Source organism: Phodopus roborovskii, unplaced genomic scaffold (assembly GCF_943737965.1).
Source record: "Phodopus roborovskii unplaced genomic scaffold, PHOROB, whole genome shotgun sequence".
Lineage (NCBI taxonomy): Eukaryota > Metazoa > Chordata > Mammalia > Rodentia > Cricetidae > Phodopus > Phodopus roborovskii.
This window is the reverse complement of record NW_026126416.1, coordinates 509032-531615: the sequence shown is the minus strand read 5'-3', so window position 1 is coordinate 531615 and position 22584 is coordinate 509032. Positions and strand designations below refer to the sequence as shown.

Here is a 22584-nt window from a genome sequence, read left to right as displayed (position 1 = left end):
TATTTTACTGAAGTAACAGTAAGTACGTCACATTTACAGCTTTGAAAAGCAAAGCATATCCCCAGGCTACCTTATTCTAGAAGTCAATGAACCAATTCTGGTTCCCACCATCTTATAGTTTTATTAAAACAACTACATCTATCAATTTATGTGTGATTTATGAATGCTTCCCCACTACACTAACAGAGAATAAAGATAGAAGCACAGCAACCAAGACCGCAGGGCCCTGAAAACCTAAAATATTTAGCACATGACCTTTAACATGATCAGATAACAGTTTCTTACCCTAGATCTAGGACATTGCTTTCAACAAATAAGGCAAAGAATAGCAAAGAAAATAAAATGGCATATTCATCACAGAACTTGGTAGAGTAATGCAAGCCCCCTATTGATCTATTTTTCAGGAAAAAAAAATTACTATGAAGAATTACTATGAAGAATTTTTATTTTTCAAGACAAGGTCTCTCTGTGTAATCCACTATGGCTGTCCTGGAACTCTCTATAGACCAGACTGGCCTTGAACTCACAGAGACCTGCCTTCCTCTGCCTCCCAAGTGTTGGGATTAAAGGCCTAGGAAGAATTCCTATTTCTACACAATTCCAATTTCAGTATGAAACACATTACTTTAAAAATAAGAGTTCTATTACCTCAATTCTTGGTTTCTTAGCTTCTGCTAAAACTTCATCTGCAGCTCTTTTGACTATAAGAAAAAAGAAGCAAGTAAGTGTGCACTTTAGGAAAGGGGTTTTTAATGTTCACGATAAAGATGTGACATGGTGTACCTTGAGTAGACCGCTGAAGACCTATTTCCAGGGGGGCGCTCCTATCTATGCTCGCTGATGTTGCTGAAAATGGAAAGAAAAATCATATAAGCAGATCAATATTTGCACATATATTTTGGATGTTATCCCAGGAGAAATGCTCAAGCTTTGTTTTATTTCTTATATCCACAGACGGATTTCCCTATGTAAAATGGTTTCAAAAAACAACTCTATAGAAGTATTTTATTAACAGGATGTCTTTGTGTTCTGAAGTCTATGAAAGAACAAATGATTTTTAACAATTTAGCTTACAAATTAATGAGATGCTAGTTACTGAAGTTACTTGGTCAGTTCAGATTACACTCCCCTATAAAAAACACACATTTAGAGAGTATGCTTCCCCCCAAATACTTAAATATACACACTATCAAATTAATATAAAAATGTAAGTTATTCACAATCAGTAGGACACTTCCAACTATCCTACAAATTATTTTACTTTTAAATGGCTCAAATATAATATAGTGAGAGAGTACCTAGTCCCTTCCACCAAGTTCCTACTCCCTTATATGACTAGTTATTATTGTCTTGCATATCCTTCTACAAATACACGAAATACAAATTATACTTTATTTATACTTTTGTGCACAAAGAAAGCATAATACACAGGATATTCTAAAACTTGTTTCCCATTTACAAAAGAGTATAAGCTCAGATACCCCTTCCATACCAGTACATAGGTAGTTCCCTAACTTTTTCTTTTCACAGCTATGGGGTATCCTATTGCATGGAAAAATATAATTCACTTAACTAGTTCCCTATGGTTGGCAGTTCGATTCTAAGTCTTTTGTTATTACAAACAACAGCATGAAGAAAACTCACATGAATGTCACTTTTCACATTTTAAAGTATAGGACAGCTCCAAGGTAGGGTTTCTAGTTCATTGGTCATGAGCTGTCTACAGCTTCAGGAAGATTATAAAGTGACACAACCACAGTACCAAATGACCCTGCAGTCTCACCAGAGTTCACTGGCAAACAGCAAACGTAGTCCTACCTTTATACCCTTTAAATCACACCTATGAGTATTTACATTATAACTATTCAAGCTATTGGTCTTTTGTGTGCCTATTTCCAAGGTCACATGATTATTGGTAACTAGTATAACTGACTGTATAGTTGATGAAACATTTTCCCAGCATAATCTTTTTTGTTGGTAGTGGTTTTGGTTTTTTGTTTTGTTGTTGTTTTCAAGACAGGATTCTCTGTGTAGCTCTGGCTGCCCTTGAACTAGCTCTGTAGAGCAGGCTAGCCTAGAACTCCCGAGTGCTTGAATTAAAGTTTTCACCACCACTGCCTGGTTCAGAACTGTTTTATTTTTAATCAAAACATTAACTGATAATCCCACCTTCCTTCATTGCTCTCACATCTTTATTCAAATGTTAAACTGACATGTGTATTTCTGGAGTCAGATGCACTACCATCATACTATAAGGCCAGTCTCACATTTGTATTTCTTATCTAATGTATAAAAATTGTTTTATTAATGTATCTACTCATTCTCTGTTTTTATTTTTTATCTTTAAGTTCTACACTCCAGAATAATTAATGTCTGCTCATTGCTTTTCCTCAAATTGTTAAGACACTCAATTTTACTAAATAAAATTTAAAATTATTTAAATAGTTCTACTGCTCAAGAAATGTTGCCTAGGCTTCTGTTGAGATCACACTTTCAAACATGTAACTCATGTCAACAGAGAATATCTTTAAGCTATTGATTATAGTTATTATCTTAACTGCAGTTCAACTTTTTCATGAACTAGCAACATGTTTTATTTACTCAAAACAACACATTTGAGAACTAAATTTGTCCTATAGCTAACACACAACTCATTGAGACTCTCCCAAAGTGAATGGATTTACCAGGTGCATCTGAGACACTAAGTAAAACTGAAGAATCCTACACTAATTTCACTTCATTTTTAAGAGAATAAGAGTGAGACTAAGAAGAAGAAAAAAAAAAATACGAGTTTTTAACAGGTATGCCATGATTCTCATGGTCTAAATAATTAAATTTGCTTTGATTCAAAACAAAAATAAAAAGCCTTTTTTTATCCTTCCATCTCAATTGCCTTTGCAGGAATGGAATTCCTCCCCATTTCTTGTTTACACTGTATGAAAGTAATAAGACTTTGCATTCTGTACAATGCCCAGCATAAAACGACTTAAGAATTAAGTATGGAGGGCCAATGAGATGGCCCAACACATAAAGTACCTGCTATACAAACCCAGTAGTCTGAGTTTGATCCTTAGAAACTACACATAAAGGTAGAAGAAAACTAACTCCAAGTTATTCTCTGACCTCCATATACATACAAGCTGTGGCACCTACATACACACACAATTTGCAAAAAAAGAAAAGAAAAAATTTATAAACAGTAAGTTAGGAATTTGCAGAATGAAAATATCACAAGAAGGCAGTCCTGGACGTCTTCCTATTATGCACAATATTCTCTATACACCCCAACACTATACTTAAAAACATGGGGCAGAACGTATAACATAACTGCTATTAATGGCTTAATGGTAATAATAAATTCTATCCCAGGAAAGGTAAGATCTATTTCTATAACACTAATTTATGTATATCCAATAAAAAATTATTCAATTACTAAAAACAGCTGTTCTAAGCTTAAATGAGTAATAAAATAAGTCAACTAAAACAACTGTTTCCTTTAAGATTCACTCTCTAGTAGACAATATCTAAGTAAGCAATAAATATAACTTCAGGTAAAAATATGCCATTTATTTGGAAAATAAATAGAATTTGATTACATATAGACAGATATGAGGGTGGGTATTATTCTGTACTTTAGAATAGTCAGAGATGTCTTTTCTGACAGAACAATATCTGAAAGAATATTTGAGCATGGATGGATGGATGATGGGAGCCCAATAGCAATACAGACAATTGAAGACAGAAAGAATAGCAAACACAGAGTCTCTAAGATTAACTAAACCAACAGAAAGATCACTGATGGCTTCAATAAAGGAAGAAAGATGGAAGATGAACTCATAGAGAGTCAGGCAGAAACATGATCATGGAGTCTAAACGGTAAGAAATATGAGCTTTGGGCTAGAGGGATGCCTCAGAGGTTAAGAGCACTAGCTGCTCTTCCAGAAGTCATGTGTTCAATTCCCAGCAACCACATGGTGGCTCACAACCACCTATAATGAGATCTGCAGGCTTGCAGGAAGAACACTGTATATGTAATAAATAAATAAATCTTAAAAAAACAAACAAACAAAAAAAGAAACATGAGCTTTATCCTAAGTGTAATGGAACCCACAAATGGCCTTGAGCAGACAAATGGTTCAATTAAATTCACAGTTTTCCAAAAACAAATCTTATTAGATACAGAATAAACTGTAGCAAATAAAGAGTAGGAACATTGGAGGTTTTAAAAGAAGTCGTCAAGAGCTGGAGTGGAGAAAATGTCTTGTTTTTCAAGCCTGAGAAAAGTACTTAACAAATGGTGTAACTATGCCAAAAAATCGTTTCACTGGGGTTTATACCCTAAGTCACTACATGAAGTTATATAAGGTAGCATTGCTCCTCTCTAAGATGAGAACAAACTCACTGTTTTGTTTTGTGTGGGTGGAAATGGGAAGGAGAAAACTGAGCATTCTATTTTGAACATACTAAATTTCAGAAGCCTGTTAAGATTTAAAGGAAGATGACAACAGTAAATGTATAAATATGAAGCTGAGTCAGTGGGAGACATACGCAACTGACTCTTAAACATGGGAGTTGGAACACTGATTCTCTCAAGTTGAAGGCTCATATATAAATTTGACTTCTCAAAAAAACTGCTTAAAAAAAACTAATACATTGCTGTTTACCAGAAGCTACTTAACAATAAGATACTCAGTAACCCATAATTTAGTATGCTGCACATATGATACATAATAGAAACACTATCTAAGAACTGCAAGAAATCCCTTCTTGCAATAGCATACAATATTCAAACAGGTTATTACAAGATTATATTACAAGACATTTTAAGCAGATATTTGTGCTGACTGCGCTCACTACAACTGTCAGAGGTGACTATAAAATTACTACATACTACCCTTGATTTTACATAGTTATGACTTGTTTGTTTACATTTCTCTCAACAGTGAACAGTATCAATATGGTATAGAAATATCATGTGACAAAGACATTCTGAAAGGTAAACAATGAAAAGAAAGAATACCCAAAGTCTAGGTTTGAAACATCAAGTGAAGAACTTCAAAGAAGCACTCTCAGTATCAAATACTCCTAGGTGAAGAGGGGAAAAGGAAGCAAAGGATGAGGCAACTCCAAATCTCTGACTTTAATGGGATAGTAAGGATAAAAGCTAAGCAGGAGGAACTTCAAGCAGGTAAACAAGTAGTAGTGATGCCAATTCTTTCTTTTTATAGTAATAAGAACAGTGATAAATAGAAATATGGAATCAGCCAGGCAGTGGTGGCAAACACCTTTAATCCTAACACCCAGGAAGCAGAGACAGGTGAATCTCTGTGAGTTCAAAGCCAGCCTGGTCTATAAATAGTGAGCTTCCGAATAGCCCGGACTACATAGAAAAACCCTGTCTCAAAAATAAAAAAAGAGGAAGAGAAATATGGAATCAAAAATAATTTTTAAAGAGACATTTCTACATATATTCAAAAGAAAGGAGAAAACAGTAAAACAAAACAGAAATAATAATTTACAGAAACAAAGGTCATTGACAGTATAGAATCCCCATGCAAGGGTGGAGTGACAGCCTAAAAATAGACAAAGTTGTGCAACTACAGGGAGAAGCACACAGACATAGCTTCAGGTAAGGTATTTAGTAGAAATACAGACTTCTCCCTACATCTTATTGCATAGGGAAGATTGGAAAAAAACAATGTTTCAAAGTGGGTACAATTATAAAACTACTCACATGCTTCCCCATTGAGATATCCAAGTAGATCTTTTCGGTCAGGTCTTCTAACCACAGGAATATTTTCAGTCTGAAGCAAAAATTTTAAATTAGATATTGAGTGGAAGCGCTATGAAACTTAAAAAATAACATTTACCTCTGAATTTACCATACCTTAGTAATATGTATTTAAAGTCACATTTGTTTTTTAAAAACAGCTAAAAATTATCTAAAATTATTGAAAATTTCTCAAATGTTAATTTTCAGTAACTTTACTTTGGAAATTTCAATAAGATAAATTCAAGACACTAGTTTGAAAGTAAGTAATAACTTTATCTTTCTTCAGAGTATCAATCTCAGACTCTCTGGAATTAAAGACATGGTCCAGCACTACCTAGTTGCTACTTATTTTTTAACTGCACTCAGAATGTTATACACATACAGGGCCACTAACTTCTCAGTCCTAATATTGTCTTATTTTATTCTTTGTCTGTTGTGCTTTATTGCCACACAGACCCAACTATTATGTAGTTCTAAAGGAACTACATAAACCACTAAATATAAAATTTGATAATTTACAAATACATGAGAAAAAAATAAGCTAAAAGAAAATGTTAATTGTAGTAGTTTACCACATTAGAGCCATCTGAGAAGCTGCAATAAAAAGAAATTATATCTTTTTACTCTTGTGTATATAAATTCAGATAACACGGAGGGGTAAGATGTGAAAAATTTGTATCTGAAAATGTGATCAATTTAGAAAAATGAGTAATTTTCCTTTAATCTACCTGGTCACCATTTGTAAAAATGATTAAAACTAGGGTGGGGTAGATATCGCAGCAACTAGAGCACTTGAATTTGATTCCCAGTATTCCTGTCAAGTGGCTCACAACCTGTAATTCCAGTTTTTTGATTATTTTTTGTTTTTTGAGGTTTTTTTGGGGGGGCATAGATTACTCATATGTACTTAAGACACACACACACAGAGACATAATTAAAAATAGCACATCTTTTTAAAAGATGATTAAAACAAACAGAATTTATACTTCAGGTATCAAGTCATCTTTGGACCAATGAATTTTGCCATTACCACAATTTTCCTTATCATTTTTCTAATGTACAAAACAGAGTAAAAGAAAAACTTGTTGCTAAGGGATTACACAGACTGAAACCTTTCCCAACTATTACAAACAACAATGAAGCAATAGGAACCTTAGTTAGTATCACTAGTCAATTACCTCACAATGACTACTATATGTCACAACACCCAGTATTTGCACATACTTTTTTCTCTTAGCTGAACAAATAAATCACTTAATTTTTCTTACACAAGTCAGGCTAAATTTTAGCTTTTCCTTATGAGTATATATACAAGTTTAGAAACTTACAAATATTTCTGTCCTTGTCATTTTTTAATCACCCTACATGGAATACTACACATATCTGAATTGATGTTCTTTAAATCCCTATCTCAAAGCCTGATAAGGTATAGCCCACATTAGAACCACCCGAGAAGCTGCTGGTCTGCTGACCCTAAAAGGCACCAGGAGTCAGGAGCACCTTCTCCAGGAAGAATCAGTGCAACAAACAGCAAGTAATGTGGAAACTGAAAAAGCAACCTCTAATCTGTATAACTACAGAATTTCACATTTCTACCACTTTTAGTTGTAAAAATTCTTAAGAAAATATGTGTTACATCTTATATGACTTTAAAATCCTAGGGTCCACAGTAACAACTATAACTATTAGTTATTAACAAACAATTCTAATTATTGCTTGATTTAGTTTTGGTTTTTTTCTTTGTTGCAGTTTTTTTGTTTTGAGAAAGGGTTTCTCTGTAACAGTCCTGGTTGTCCTGGAAATCCTTTCATAGATCAGGCTGTCCTGGAATTCAGAGATCCACCTGCTTTTGCCTCCCAAGTGGTGGGATTAAAGGCATGCACCACCACTGCCCAGTGCTTCACTCATTTTTACGTAAAGCTCTAATAAAGAACAATATAATGGTCAATTGCTAATATGTTCTCTACTACTTACCAATTATAAGGATTTAAAAATGTGTTCAACACTGAATATGTTTCTTGCTCAGAATAGCAGTCCTACTGAATATGAATACTAAAGCCATTCAAAGTGAGTCCTTTCTCAGCTTGTCTAAATAACAAATTGCCATCTAAATACTTCAACTCTCAGCTTTGAAGGAAAGGTCATAAAGGTAAATTTCCTACAATATAATGCAATCCAGCAGTAGTGTGAAATAGCCAAAGAGTGGCTCTAGTGACGGGAGGCACAATGTTGGTGCTTATGAAGAGTCTGTTTTAAAACTTAAATTTACTACTTTAAATTAATACAATGCACTAACACATGTACTCATAAGCTAAACCAACATTTAGAGTGGACATTTGATTGTATCAGTATTTCCAAAATAATTCTATGTCCAACTCTACCAAGGGATCTGATAACGACCTCATTTGTAATAAAAGCTAAAAGGCTATGGATATGTCTAAAAGAATACTTGCCTAGTATGCATGAAGCCCTGTGTTCAATGTCCAGCACCATATGAACAAGACATGACTGCACACACATCACACATCTAATCCCAGCACTTGAGGTAGGGGCAAGAGAATCAAAAGTTCAACATCATCACCTACAAAGGTTCTGGAGGCCAGCCTCAGCTCCACGAAACCTCTGTGTTCCTCCAATACCCAAAGGAAGTATCTGGGGAACCATCTTATTTTGACATTTATGGCAATTTGCAACATCAAACTCAAATAACTCTGAATCCCATTTCCTATTTATTTATCAATTTTTAAAAGTCCCTTGCCCATCATAACAAGCTATGTGAAATGAAATATTTTTAATTATTTCTAATGATTTCTTTCCTCCTCTCAACAATGGATTTTCAAACACTGAAAAGTCAGATAAGACTTAAAAACAACAAATTTGTCAATAAAGTACAAAAATAAATGTACTGTTTAAAAATTCTAAAACTATCTGTTCACATTGGACTAATTTATTTTTTGAGATTTCATATTGCAGTACTGAATTTATAGCATTTTTTTTTGCCCCTCCATGCCCTGTGTTGTTTATACTAAATTTTCTTAAAATTAAGCTATAGTTCTGAATTATCAGAGTTCTTCCAACCAGCTTATATATTTTTGAGACCTCTATGAAAATGCTTTTAAAACATCTACTGTTGTGCAAGGCAGTGGTGGATTGAGCCTTTAATCCCAGCACTCAGGAGGCACAAACAGGCAGATCTCTCTGAGTTCCAGGAAAGCCAAGACTAAGAAGAGAAACCCTGTCTCCAAAAACAAACAAAAAAGTCTACTGTTATAAACATTACCTACATTTTTACATGAATAATGAATTGCCAATTAACACAATTGAGTAAATCACATAGCAGCTTAATTTTGACTCTCCAAAACAATTTCAGACATGTGAAACCCATAAGTGAAAGTTTTCTACACCAAACAATAATTGCCTAATCAATGAAATTTTAAAATGAGTTCTACTTACAGCTGCACGTCGGACATAAACTGGATGAGAAAGATGCACATTATTAAGTAGAAATAAGATAGAATCCAATGTGTAGTATTCTCTGGGTTGGCCTTCCTTTCCAGTCCTAAAATGATTAAAGCATGAGTTTTATTATGATGTTTACATCAATTATTTGACCTTAGTTAAATGTATTCATTCATCTATATCTAGCTGATTATCTAACAATATATTTAACACTGCAAACAGATATGTGCACTACAAATACTCACAAGTGAGTTGTTGTTGAGAAAACAAGACAAAATTAAAAAAAAATGAAAGAAACATGGAGAGCATATAAATTCATATTCTAAAATACTATATACACTTTTTTCTTTTCTATTTTTAAGGCAGGCAAGGTCTCATGTTTCCCAGCTGACCTCAAATCTGCTACATAGCTGAGGGAGGCATGTTGTATGTGGTGCTGAAGATCAAATGCAGGAACTCATTCATGCTAGGCAAGCACTCTACCTAACTGGGCCTCACTTTACACATAAATTGAGTTCTGGGCTCTGTCAACAGAGAAAGAAACCCAGCTAGTTGCACAATGGGAAGGATCATTCAAAGAAAACAAACTGCTTAGGGAAATGTATCACTAGGGTTGCACTTACAAAATGAACATCTTACTGTTCTTTCCAAACAAGATCCTCAACAATATACTGAAAAGTAAACAGGTTCAACTTCAAGGGTAAAATCCTTATGTCTCTCAAACTAGATCAGTGACACAAAACCAAAATACAATTCTGTCTTTGATTAAACAATGTAGTCTTGGAAGTACAAGCTCTCTACGCTAACACAGTTTTCCAATTCTCCCTTCTTCCTCAATGTATAGTTATGATGGTTAAACTATATTAAACCATTTGAATGCAGCTCATTGTTATTTATACTAAACTTACCTTACTAACCTCTATTATCACTTTTCCTCTATCAAATCAGCCATTACATGTTAATCGCTATAGAAAATACTTATAAAACTAGAAGTACTGAAAGTATACTGATTAGTCTTTTATATATGTACATATAAATATATACATATTTATATGTACACACATGCAGAAAACAACTATTGAAGGTTTGATGTTGAAAGTGCTGGGATTAAAGATGTGCACTGCCTGGTTTAGAACTAAATCGTAAACAACTGTAAAAACATTTCACATCAACTTAATCTGTTTCATCTTTTCTGCCCAAAATAGGTTAACCTAGTGTAAGGTAGGTAGGAATCAGAGTTTTCAACTTTTTTCTATTTCTCAAATTAAACTTCTTTATACCTTGAGGTGTTTTTTGTTTTTTTTGGGGGGGGGGTGTGGTTTGGTTTTTTTGAGACAGGGTTTCTCTATTTAACAGGCCTGGCTGTCCTGCAACTTGCTTTGTAAACCAGTCTGGCCTTGAACTCAGAGATCCACCTGCCTCTGACTCCTGAGTGCTGGAGTGTGTCTTTTGCTACCACACTCATCTATCCATACCTTGAGGTTTTAAAGAAAAATATCCATTAAAGTCCAATTTCTGGGTAATTTATTTGAAAGAGTTAAAACACTGTAAACTCGGAATGTCACTTAATCAACATTTCAAAATGGGAACCAATACGTCAAAAGAAATCTTAAAATTTTCTTGTTTTTCACTGACCATTCATAAAGTCATTCAATCAAACAAAACATAAGTACCAAAATTCTAATTACCAAAGCGAAACATCAAAGACAGTAACAACATTAAAGAGGCCCCAAAGGCCCCAAAGGATTATTAAACTAATTATTAAATTAATAATTTCTTGAATGACTTAAATTCATGGCACGCATGGATCAGTATTCCCAAACATTTTTTCTTTAGGGCGCTTTCCGAAAAGCACATAGGATCAATTTCTCAGACCCGTATGCATAACTAACTGACGGCATTTCTCCATTAACTTTCTCCCCAACCAAGTCCTGCTTTCATCTCGAACACTGATTTTGCAGACTTCCAAACTCAATCTCCTTCTTTCTTAAAGTTCTAGTACTAGTCTATTCCCTTTTCCTTTTTTTTTTTTCTTTTCCTTGAAGAACAGTATCATCCTCCCCAATTATGAAGGGGGGGGGAGATTGAAACAAAATTACCCTGGCGCTCCAAGAGCCAGAGGAGACAGTTGCAACACATGGCAGCCTCTGGGCGAAAAAAAAAAAAAAAAAAAACTAAGAACAAAAAAAGCGACTCGGTGGCCGCCAGACTCTATGCTTCGTGCTTCTGCACCTACGTCCAGGTAGCCGCGCAGCCAGCCGCCCTCCCCGGCGCCGACACCCTAGACACCTCGGTGGACAGCGGCTGGCAGAGTCTCAAACTCCCAGGGTCGCTTTCCCTGTGGCATCCCCAACGCAGAACACACTTGACCGCTGCAGAATGCGCTCCACCCGTCCGCCGTCCCCTGCTCACCCGCAAAGTGCAACTTCTGCTGCCGAGAACAACTTTTCCCCCGCCCCGAGCACCCGTTTTCCTCCATCCCCGAGGGACGGGGATGGGGGCGGGGGCCGAGGGACGAGGTCGCCCGGGGGCGCCCGGCGCTGCCCCGCCGCCAGCAGGCCACGGCCGCGCCGCACTCACCCCCAAACTACATAGTTGGTCTTCACATTCTTGGGCCACGAGAACTCCCCGAAGATCACTTCATCTCCCTTGACCACGATCTCCTTCTTCTGGATGTTGTACTGTCGCAGGACGCTGAGCACGTCCGCCATCTTCGCCCCCCTCGCCGCCGCCGCGGGCCCCGGCCACCGCCGCCAACGCCGCCGCCGCCGCGCCTGCCTCCTCCTTCCCCCGTCGCCTCGCCCTCTCCGCCCGCCCGCCCGCCCGCCCGCCCTCTCCGCCCGCCGCCGCCGCCGCGAACCAACAGCCGCCGCACTAACAGCCGCCCGCGTCTACGACAGCAGCACGGGCAGAAGCCACCCAGGCCGCCGAGGACCCCGCGCTATATAAGGCAAGGCCCCGCCGCGGGCTGCCCGCGGAGAACGCCTGACTGACCCACGCCCCGCCAGCGCCGCGGGCCGCCGCCGCCAGGGGGCGGAGCGACCGGACGAGCCTCCCACGCCCCCGCGGGGCACGCCGCAGACTCCGGGGAAACGGGGACAGGAGAGCGGCCGCGCCGATCCCGGGTGCCGAGCTTTAAGCGGAGCTGGGGGCCCTGCGCGGGCTCCGCGGCGCGCACTGGGGCGAGCGCAGAGCTTGCACCCGGCGAGCGAGCGACAGGTGCGCGCGCACCTGCCCTGCCGGGCGCTTCTGTACTTGGAATGCCGGATCGCGCGCGCCGAGTTCATCGACTTTCCTCCCGGGGCGGTTTTGCAGACAGACTATTTTGTAGGTCCCTGTGGTCAGGATGAGCTACTACCGAAAACCGGGGGTTTGCAATGTAGACGTTTTGTGGTTTGAGTTGAGTTTTGACTAGGGGTGGATCTGCAAAGAGGAAAAGACAGAGTCGGAAAACAACAGTTCGGGCACCATCTGTGGGTCGCTGCTGGTCTCCTAACCACGCTTGGTTGGTGGACAGAATAAAATTAATACGAGAATAAGCTGAAAGCATCCTAACGCGTCGATGAGATGCAATTAATTGTTTACTCTTAGGCTTCCTTTCTTTGGAAATAACTTTTTCCATCCCCACAACTTCTCCCGGGTAATCACCAAAAGTCTCAAATGGTTTCAGTTTGTGAACTGGGCGGGGTGGGCATCATTCGGAAGTCTCAAACTGTGAATTACACACTATGGGATTGTTTGGCTTGGTTTGGTTTGGTTTTCGAGACAGGGTTTCTCCAGGCTGGCCTTGAACTGACAGAAATCCATCTGCCTCTGTCTCCAGGGTGCTGGGATTAAAGGTGTGTACCACCACTACCTGGCCTCTGTGGCTGTGGCTGACTGCATTCTGATCTTCAGGCAAGCTTTATTAGATCATAAACAAAATATCACCACAGTAGTTAGTGCCCTCAATATTAAATGTTTTCCCTATAGAATCAGCAGCTGCTGCTGATTAAGCCTTTCACACAATATTTCTTGAAAGGAAGGAATGCTTCATAGCCAAATAATAACATATTTACACATGCGCATATGAACACACATCCACATTAAGTCTACCTAATACATCCATTGTTGCTATTATTATCATCAGATTGTGATATTATAATTAGTCATGATAATACAAAAAATAAAGATACCACTGTAACTTCATGTGTTCCTTCCTTATTCTCACTTCCTCTATGAAGTTTTGAATTTCTGAACTGTATTATTTATTTCCCTGTAAGGAAGATCTGTGTCCAATAAATCCTTTCCATTTGTCTGAGAAGGTCTTTATGTCTCCTTCAGTTTTACAGGATAACTTTTTAAAGTGTAAAATTGTAGTTTAGTAAAGTTTAAGGCTTTAATTTTGTTTTAGAGGGTTGTTTATTTGTTTGAAGAACAGTGTCTTGCCATGTGGCTGAGATTGGCATCAGACTCAGTTAGTAGCCCAGGCTAGCTCAAACTCTCTGTCCTCCTGCCTTTACTTCCCGAGTGTCTGGGTATAGATGTCACCAACCATATCCAGCTTGTCTCACTACTTTCAGTATCACCGTCTATTCCCTCCTGTTCTGCATGCTGTCTCAAAAGGTAAATGAAACTCTTTGCCTTGTTCCTCTGTTGCTCAGGTATTTTCTCACTTCTGGACTTACTCAGAATTTAGTGGTATTCTTTTTAACTGACACCTAATATACACATATATGTGACAATATGATAACTTGACACCTACATGTAATGAACAAACCAAAGTAATTGGTGTGTCTGTCTTCTCAAAAAAATTGTATCTGTGGATTATGAATATTCAGTATCACCTCTTCTAATTCTTTTTTACATGTAATAGATTGTGTGGACAATAGTTACTATGCTATAGAACCTAAGAACTAACACTTCCTAGCTATTGTATTTTGTATTAATGATAGGATTCTGTCTTTGTCTCATATTTTCTGTAGTTTGGAATCAACACTTTGGAAGTGAAGGGTTTGTTGTTTATTTTATTATAGGGAAGAAGTGTGTTACTCTCTGTGGTGTTCTCTGAACTTCTTGTATCTGTGGCTTGCTATCTCACAGAAACGTGGTTATTATTTTCTTATTTTCTGTTCCTTCCTCTGTCTTCTTCTAATAGTCCTTGGGTATTTAGTTCTGTATCTTCCAATCTTTGTTGTCTTTGCTTTTCAGTTTGAAGGATTCCATTTGAAATTATCTCAAACTCATAAATTATTTCCTCAGTCCTGTCTATTCAAGTAATCCCTTCGAAATCATTCTTTGTTTCTGTCACAGTATTTTCGTTTTACTTTCCTACTTCATTTTTACAAGTAGGCTGTTGTTGTTTAGCACTGAGTGGCCTGAAACTGGATATTCTTGCCTCTGTCTTCTGAGTCCTGTGATTACAGGAGTGCCCTGCCATGCCAAGCCCCGTTACTGTGTTTTGATGACTACTGTTTCTTTGATAAGATTTCCTTTCCCCTGCTGGCATGGCCCATCTGTCCTTGCCTGATGCCGTCTCTGTCTAGTAGAGCTCCCAACACATACATTATTGTTTTCAATCCTCCTCTTCTGATAATCCCAACTCTCCTGCCATGTCTTTCTGATACTTTGTACTTTCTCTTCAAATCCTGTCTTTATTCTGTTTGATAAACCTTACAATTCTGTCCTTGATAGCTGGACACAATGTAGCAGTTAAAGGGAACTGCCAAAAGGCCTTGAAATGTGGTGTTAAGTTACAAGGAAGGGGGCACACTGTATAGGCAGACAACTCATTCAGTCTGTAAAGAGGGAGTGTGGCACTGAGCTGATCACCAGTTCTCCTCCGACTCAGAGAGGAGGGACTGTGAGAGCGCTCTGATCATGTACACATCTCTCTTCTCCCACATAGAAGGGCACAGACGACTGCATTTTGATATTCTATCTCATAGGTCAGGTAGGATCTGACAAAATTCCAGCAGACTACACTCAAATTGACTGGCTAGGTTTTCTGTTTGCTTTTTTAGAAGAAACCTTGTTAAGAAAAGATTTCTGTTATATTTCAAAATTCTCTTTTCTCTGCCCCTTGCTGGACAAAACAGGTGATTTGATTCTCTCTGATGTTTACTGATAGAACACAGGTCCAAATCCTCAAGGTTATTATTATAATAGCACAATTAGGACTGGGTCCCCCTCAGAATTGCCCACTCTGCGCCTCCAGCAGCTCATCAGTGTGGTGATTTAGATGAGAATGAGATATGTTTGGTACTTGTCCTCAGGTTATGGAACTGTTTGGGAAGGTTTACGAGGTGTAGCCTTGATGGAGGAGGCTTGTCACTGGGGTCAGGCTTTGGGTTTCCAAAGCCCATCCTGTTCCCAGCTAACTCCTTTTGCCTGTAGGTTGTATCTCAAGATGTGAGCTCTCAGCTACTGCACCAGTGCCTCGACCACTGACCACCTGACCGCTCCCAGGCTCCCTGACATGACAGTCATGGATTCTAACCTGCTGCAACTGTGAGCCCAAATTAAATGCTTGCATAGTCATGGTGTTTTGTTACAGCAATAGAAACCAACCAAGACCATCAGCTATGCTGACATTTTCCAGCCCCAGATCTGGTCCTTATGTCTGTTTCTATGCAGAGACCTGTCCTCAGGTGAGCTATGTCTGTCCAGGTTTGGGGACAGTGGTTATCCCCAAATCCTCTTCTCTCTTACAGCTCCAAGAAAAGCTGTTAATTGTTTACATGTTTTTCTTCTTATTTGACATTAAAATCAATTGTCCTCTGTGTTCCCTGCATATATAACCAACATATCTGGGTTTTATATAAATAATAGTCAGGCATCAACACTTGTTTACTAATTAAATAATCACTTCCCTAATGTCTTAAAATAGAAAAGGATCTGAGATTTACAATTTTAATTTCTTAGTGCATTAAAATTTAATAAAATTAAAACTTTAAAAATTATTTCTATTAATACCTTTTCATTCACTAATTAATTATATAGTTTTTATTTATATATATATTAAAATGTTATGGACACATAATACAATATACATATTCATATCTGGGAACTTGTAGAAGGGAGTTTATTTTGTTGTTTTTCAAGACAGGGTTTCTCTGTGTAGCACTGGCTGTACTGGTATTCACAGTGTAGACTAGACTGGCATCAAACTCAGAGATCTATCTGCCTCTGCCTCCTCAGTGCTGGGATTAAAGGCATGTGATACTATGCTCAGCCTTGAACTTATAAATGATACAGAAATAAATGATAATGACCCAGAAAAATCAGCTGAGATTTAGTTAGTTCAAACTGAAATAAATTTAACCTTGGTCCTGTTTAAACACAACTTTGTGTTGACATTATTTTTACATGATATAAAATTTAAAGACTGGGAGCTGGGAGATCGTGGCACCTTTAATTCCAGCACCCAGGAGGCAGAGGCAGGTGGATCTCTGAGTTTGAGGCCAGCCTGGTCTACAGATCAAGTTGCAGGACGGTCAGGGCTTTAACACAGAGAAACCCTGTCTCAAAAAACCAAAAGAAAAAATTAAGGATTGAATTAAGCCAGAAGTTTATTTTTTACCTTGACATTAAGGCCTTGTTTTCATATATTGTAACTGTCATACCAAAGGCTATTCAATAAATACCCTCTTCAAGGTTTGAAAAACAAATGCAAAAAGTTTACCAACAATTTTATCACTTAGTCATTCTGTCTTATTGAACTGAATATTTCTAATATGAGGACACAACATCTGGATGTTTGTTTGCTCATCAATTAATCTTTATAATTTTACAAGACAGATAAAACAGAGAAAGGAAACAAAAGGAAAGTGCCTCGAGCAAATATAAAATGACTAATGTGTAAGGTTAATTATGCTTTCTCTGCAAAGGTAGAGGAAAGTCTGAAGGAAAACTACCCATTATAAAATGCACACATAGCCCAATCATCATCAGAGAGGCTTCTGCCCAAAGCTGGCAGGAGTTAATGCAGGGACCCACAGCCAAACATAAGGCAGAGAGAGAGAGTCCAAATTGGAGCTCTCCATCAGGTCATTTTCCTTGGAGCTTGGGAACCGCACAGCAGAGGGGGAGTAAGAATTGTAGGAGCCAGGGAGGTCAAGGGTACCAGGAGAACACAGTCCACAGAATCAATTAAGCAGGGCTCATGCTCACAGAGACTGAAGTGGCAACCGCAGTCTTCATGGGTCTCTGCATAGATTATCTGTGTATATGTTGTTTGTTATCATAGTGTTTTGTGGGAGTGAGGAGGTCTCTGACTCTTTTGCCTGCTCATGAAAACCTTTTCCTCCTATTGGGTTGCCTTGCTGAGCCCCGACATGAGGATTTGTATCTAGTTTTATTGTATCTTGTTATCGGGTGTTGGGTTGATGTTCCTGGGAAGCCTTTTCTTTTCTGAAAGTAAATGGTGGCAAAGATCTGGGGAAGAGGATATGGGTGGGTCCTGAGATGAGTTGAATAAAAAAAAATAGGCAGAAACAAATATAAAGTACACACATGAAAATGTAGGGGGTGGTTTTGTTTCTTTTTGTTATTGTTCTTTCAGTTTTTTGAGACAAGTTCTCACTGTGAAGCTCCAGCTGTTCTGGAACTTGCTATAATCCAGGCTGTCCTTGAACTTCTGCCTCCTGAGTATATAGGCTACAAGTGTACACCATCACCAGCTCAAGAGTTTTATTATAGCTAATTTAAAGAATAATTTGGGTTCTACTAATTTTGTCTAGCTATGCCATGGAGGAAAACCATCATTTTGTTAATCTTAAAAATAAGTATTTAAAGGGGATGTCATTGTTGTTGCTCTGAGACAGGGTTCTAAGGTAATTCAGGTGGACTATAAACTAGCTATGTGGATGAGAAGGACTTTGAGAATGACTTTGCACACCCAACCTTTCTGCCTTCCTGCGTGCTGAGTGGGATTACAGGCATGTGACATTATACCAAGTCACATTACTGCTGGGGACTGAACCCAAAATCTCATGCATGATAGGCCAGCACTTTACCACCTGAGCTATATCTCCTATACTAATGGTCTCTATTTTTTTAGACCAACAAGCACAATTTCCTCACAAAAGATTTTCCCTTTTTTGTTCCAAAGCATTTCTGGAAGGGACAATCTTGCTGAAAATAGAGAAATGACTACTCTTATAACCTTGGTAAGTTATATAAATATAAGCATATAAATTATCATTAAAACTTAAAAATTGGAGGAAAGTGAGTGCTGGACAAACAATAGGCAGTTTTCAATTGAAATGGACTTGAGAAGACATTTCCTAAAGATGGTCCTTGTGTAGCCCAGATAAGGTAAAAAAAAAAAAAAAAAAAAAAAAAAATACTTGTCACCAAAAACACAAGTTGGATAAACCTGATTCCAAGGAGAGGAATTAAACACGACACAAATAGAAGAAAGAACTAGTGAAGATGTCCTTGTCTAATTCTTAATAGAGACTCAAGACATAGTCGATCGATCTAAAGACATTGGTCTAAGGCCATCTGACCCTTTTGTTCCAGTTCAACAATAAACACCTCTGCCTGACCTCTCCCTGTAAAACTTCCTTCTAATAGGTAACCAGGCAAGCAAACAAACTGTTGGAAAAACTTATTTCGTCAAGGAACAGTGGAATTCTGATTAGCTAACGGCAAATCCTAACAGACCTTATTCCTAAGGAGAAAATAAATGAACCTTGCTATAACTGGAGTTTAATCTGTAGCTTAATTCACCGTAAACTTACCTCTCCATTTTGGACCAGGTGGCCTGACTCAGGAGGCTGCACAAGATTTCAGATGACTAAATTAGACAATTGACTCCTCATAGGGGGCAGCAAGGTCTTTCCTGAACCTCCTTAAAACTTCGTTTGTGTCAATGGCTTAAACAGGCAATCCAGCATAGGCCATGAACATAGTCACTGCAACAAGGGGCCCGGCTGTAATGCTACTCAGTTCCTAACCTGAAGAGTTGTTTTAACTAGTCACCTAGCTCTGTGGTTTAAATCTGTGTGGTAGGGAGGAAGCCCTGAGTGAATGTGTGCTGTTGACATGGGCACAGCCATGTCAAGGACTCCAGCGCCCCAGACACCTGGAAAAGTAACACCTCCCACACACACCACACTACCACCACCACCACCATTCTCTGCTGAGTCTCAGTGATGGCAAAGCCTTCCTTTGGTCTGGGAGCAGATGTTAATAATGTATGCAAAACTTGTTCACCAAAGCTGTCTTCCCACCCTTACCCTATGTTTATGACCTCAAAGCGGCTCCTCTCTGGAGTCCGCCTGCTTGATCAGCTGTATGTAATTACCTTGCCTACTTGTTTATCTTTTGTTGAGCTATATGCAATAACCAGGCTCCCTGTTCTACTGTATATAAAAAAACGGGCTGCGATTCTTGGGTGCTTTCTTTCTCTATCGGAAGGCCTATCCTAGCTGTGCTCTGTGTTGTGTTTGTCTTTTCTTCGTTGCCTTGCTACCCTAGTCAGATCCATCCCTGGACTCCTGCTGGACGTGACCAACATGCTTTGACCCTTTGAAACTGTGCTGAAAGTTGGCCCATGATGTAACACTGGTTAAGTAGTGCTAAGACCTTTACAAGGAGGTTTGTTGACGCAAAGGAATTAGTGCTGACATTCTGGAAAGTGATTTCAGTAGCAAAGCACTTTATCTCTTATCTGGGAATCCTGTTTTTGTTATCACCCAGGAAACCGCACAACTAACTTGTCAGCTTGCAAACACCATAAAAATCTCAGATCTTTCATAGTTCTGAACTAAGAGGTGCCATTTTTCTGTAAAAGGCTAATGAGCGTTTGAAGATCTATAGATGGTTTCTGTCTTTTTCTCTTTCTGCCTTGACTTTCTGTATTCCTTCCCCCCCCCCTTTTCTTCCTTTGTTTTGAAAAAAAAAAAAAAAACCCTTAAAAATGTGGAAAAGAAAAAAGTCATTTTTAGATTTCTGGCCACACAAAAACATGCCACAAATGGTATTGGCTAATACAGTTATTTGACTCGTTTTTTGATACACACTTATTAAACAAAATAGGTTGGGTCCACTGACTGCACTAAAGGAAGACCTATATATATATATATATATATATATACGTGTGTGTGTGTGTGTGTGTGTGTGTGTGTATCACCTTTGCACAGTCATACTTGCAGGCAAAACACCAATGCATGTAAAAATTAATCTAGCCAGGTGGTGTTGGCACACGTCTTTAATCCCAGCACTTGGGGAGACAGAGGCAGGTGAACCTCTATGAGTTCAAGACTAGCCTGATCTACAGAGTGAGTTCCAAGACAGCCGGAGCAGTTTCATACATAAACCTTGTCTTAAAAAAAAATACAAATAAAAATAAATAAATATAAAAAAATTAATCACAGGTTCAAGGACATCCCTGAGACCAGCTTGAGACCCTGTCTTTATCAATTCATCATCAATCTACCAATCAGTCAGTCAATACAATTTGGAGTCTGTGTTATATGATTTGGGGAAACATTTTATTTCAAATATTGTCTGAGTGTGTTCCCTAAAGACTTACCTGTTAGTGGTATGGTCCCAGTGGAGTGATGTTAAGAGATAGTAGAACATGTATGATTTGTGGACTGCATGGTCTCATTCACATCTTCTTGTTTTATTTATTTTTTAATTGTTTCTTGTTGTTTTGGGTTTTTTCAAGACAAGGTTTCTCTGTGTAGCCCCAGCTATCCTGGAACTCACTCTGTAGACCAGGCTGGCCTCAAACTCACAGAGCTGCACTTGCCTCTGCCTCCCGAGTCCTGGGATTAAGGGCATGTGCCACCACCACATTGCTTAAATTGTTTCAAAGTGTTCAATACATTCTTTCCTAAATATTGTACCAAAAAAAGATGAGTTGGCTGCTATACTTAAGTGCCAGAGCGAGCATATACACAATAATGATTCCATCATCAAGAAAAGAAAAAAAAATATGGGTAGATTTGGCCCACAGGGCTATGATTTTTTATATCTAAAAGGTATGAATGAAGAAATAAATGATGCAAAGTTGTAATTAGGAAAGAAGTAGGAGTTATTCATAGCGGCCATATTTAGATGTGTTCAGACATACTTATTGAACTGTCTTGTTTTATCATATTCTATAAAGTCAACCTGTATTTTGGTCTGACTGTTGATAGTGGGAAATTATTTCACAGAAGGGTATCACGGTTCAGCTGTTTTTTCCAATTCAGACACCGATAGAAGCTGGCTTTCCCCTGCCTGTGAGGAGACAGAGGACCAAAGTGATCTACTGCCAATGTCCTATTCAATTTACCATTTACAGGAAACAGCTGAACTGTATTTGACTCATGCATGACTGGTAAGTTGGAACATTGGAATTAGAGGGACTTATAATCAAATCTGTTTCACCGTTCTTTTTTTTTTTTTTTTTTAAACAGTTCTTAGTTTTTATTCACAATCATAAACTTAACTCTGCAAGCCAGCTAGACTCGGAGGGGAAAGAAGAAAATATGGAACCCAAAGAATTTCAGTGAGACCAGAGATTCCAGGGCATTGTGAGCAGATGGGGTGGGGGATGCTCTCCTGAGCTACAGAAAGAATGGTCTGGTGGGTAAGAAGCCCACACGTCAAAAGAATTAGAGTTGTCCACAGTCGGAAATGGTGATCTTGCTGGTCTTGCCGTTCTCGAATCCAAAACGCTCCATGGCTTCCACATTGTTCATCCCATCTTTCACCTTCCCAAAGACCACGTGCTTGCCGTACAGCCAATCAGCCTTGGTGGTGCAGATAAAAAAACTGGGAACCATCTGTGTTTGGTTCAGCATTTGCCATGGACGAGATGCCAGGACCTGTATGCTTCAGGATGAAGCTCTCATCCTCAAATTTCTCTTCTTAGATGGACCTGCCGCCAGTGCCATTATGGCATGTGAAGTCACCACCCTTGGAACATGAATCCGGGGATAATCCTGTGAAAGGAGGAACCCTTGCATCCAAATCCTTTCTCTCCAGTGCTCAGAGCGTGAAAGTTTCCTGCTGTCTTTGGAATTTTGTCTGCAAATAACTCGAAGGAGACTCGGCCCAAGGGCTCTCCATCGGCTGAGTTGACCATGGCTTCAGGAAGAAGTGACAGGGGACAGCGGCATCTGCAAAGCCACCGTCCATTGTTAAGATGATTTTTGTTTCATATTGTGTGTCTGAATGTATGTTTGTGCATGCGTGGGTGCCTGGTGTCCATACAGGTGAAAAGAGAGAGCTGAATTACCAGTTCCATTCCTTCTCAAAGTACACATTGTCCATCATTAATTAGAGATAGTTTACCTTTGGAGAACCAGAATAGTGTGGTGATTGCAATCATGGCATCTGGGATTATCAGATCACTTGAATTAAAGGCACAG

At 38.7% G+C, this 22584-nt stretch overlaps 1 protein-coding gene and 1 pseudogene across 1 annotated transcript in view; both read right to left on the bottom strand.

The window, feature by feature from the left end:
• Positions 1 to 11996, bottom strand: part of Cdc73 (cell division cycle 73) — a 91544-nt gene extending 79548 nt beyond the window's left edge. Inside the window, exons 1-5 of the mRNA XM_051183171.1 lie at positions 11813 to 11996; positions 9227 to 9332; positions 5735 to 5804; positions 784 to 846; positions 649 to 701 (exon numbers count right to left, since the gene is read on the bottom strand). Of these exons, the coding sequence (XP_051039128.1) occupies positions 649 to 701; positions 784 to 846; positions 5735 to 5804; positions 9227 to 9332; positions 11813 to 11943 (423 nt within the window). The 5' untranslated portion in view covers positions 11944 to 11996. The remainder of the gene's footprint in view (positions 1 to 648; positions 702 to 783; positions 847 to 5734; positions 5805 to 9226; positions 9333 to 11812) is intronic.
• Positions 11997 to 21777: 9781 nt separating this feature from the next.
• On the bottom strand, positions 21778 to 22298 carry LOC127221236 (peptidyl-prolyl cis-trans isomerase A-like; annotated as a pseudogene).
• Positions 22299 to 22584: the final 286 nt, after the last annotated feature.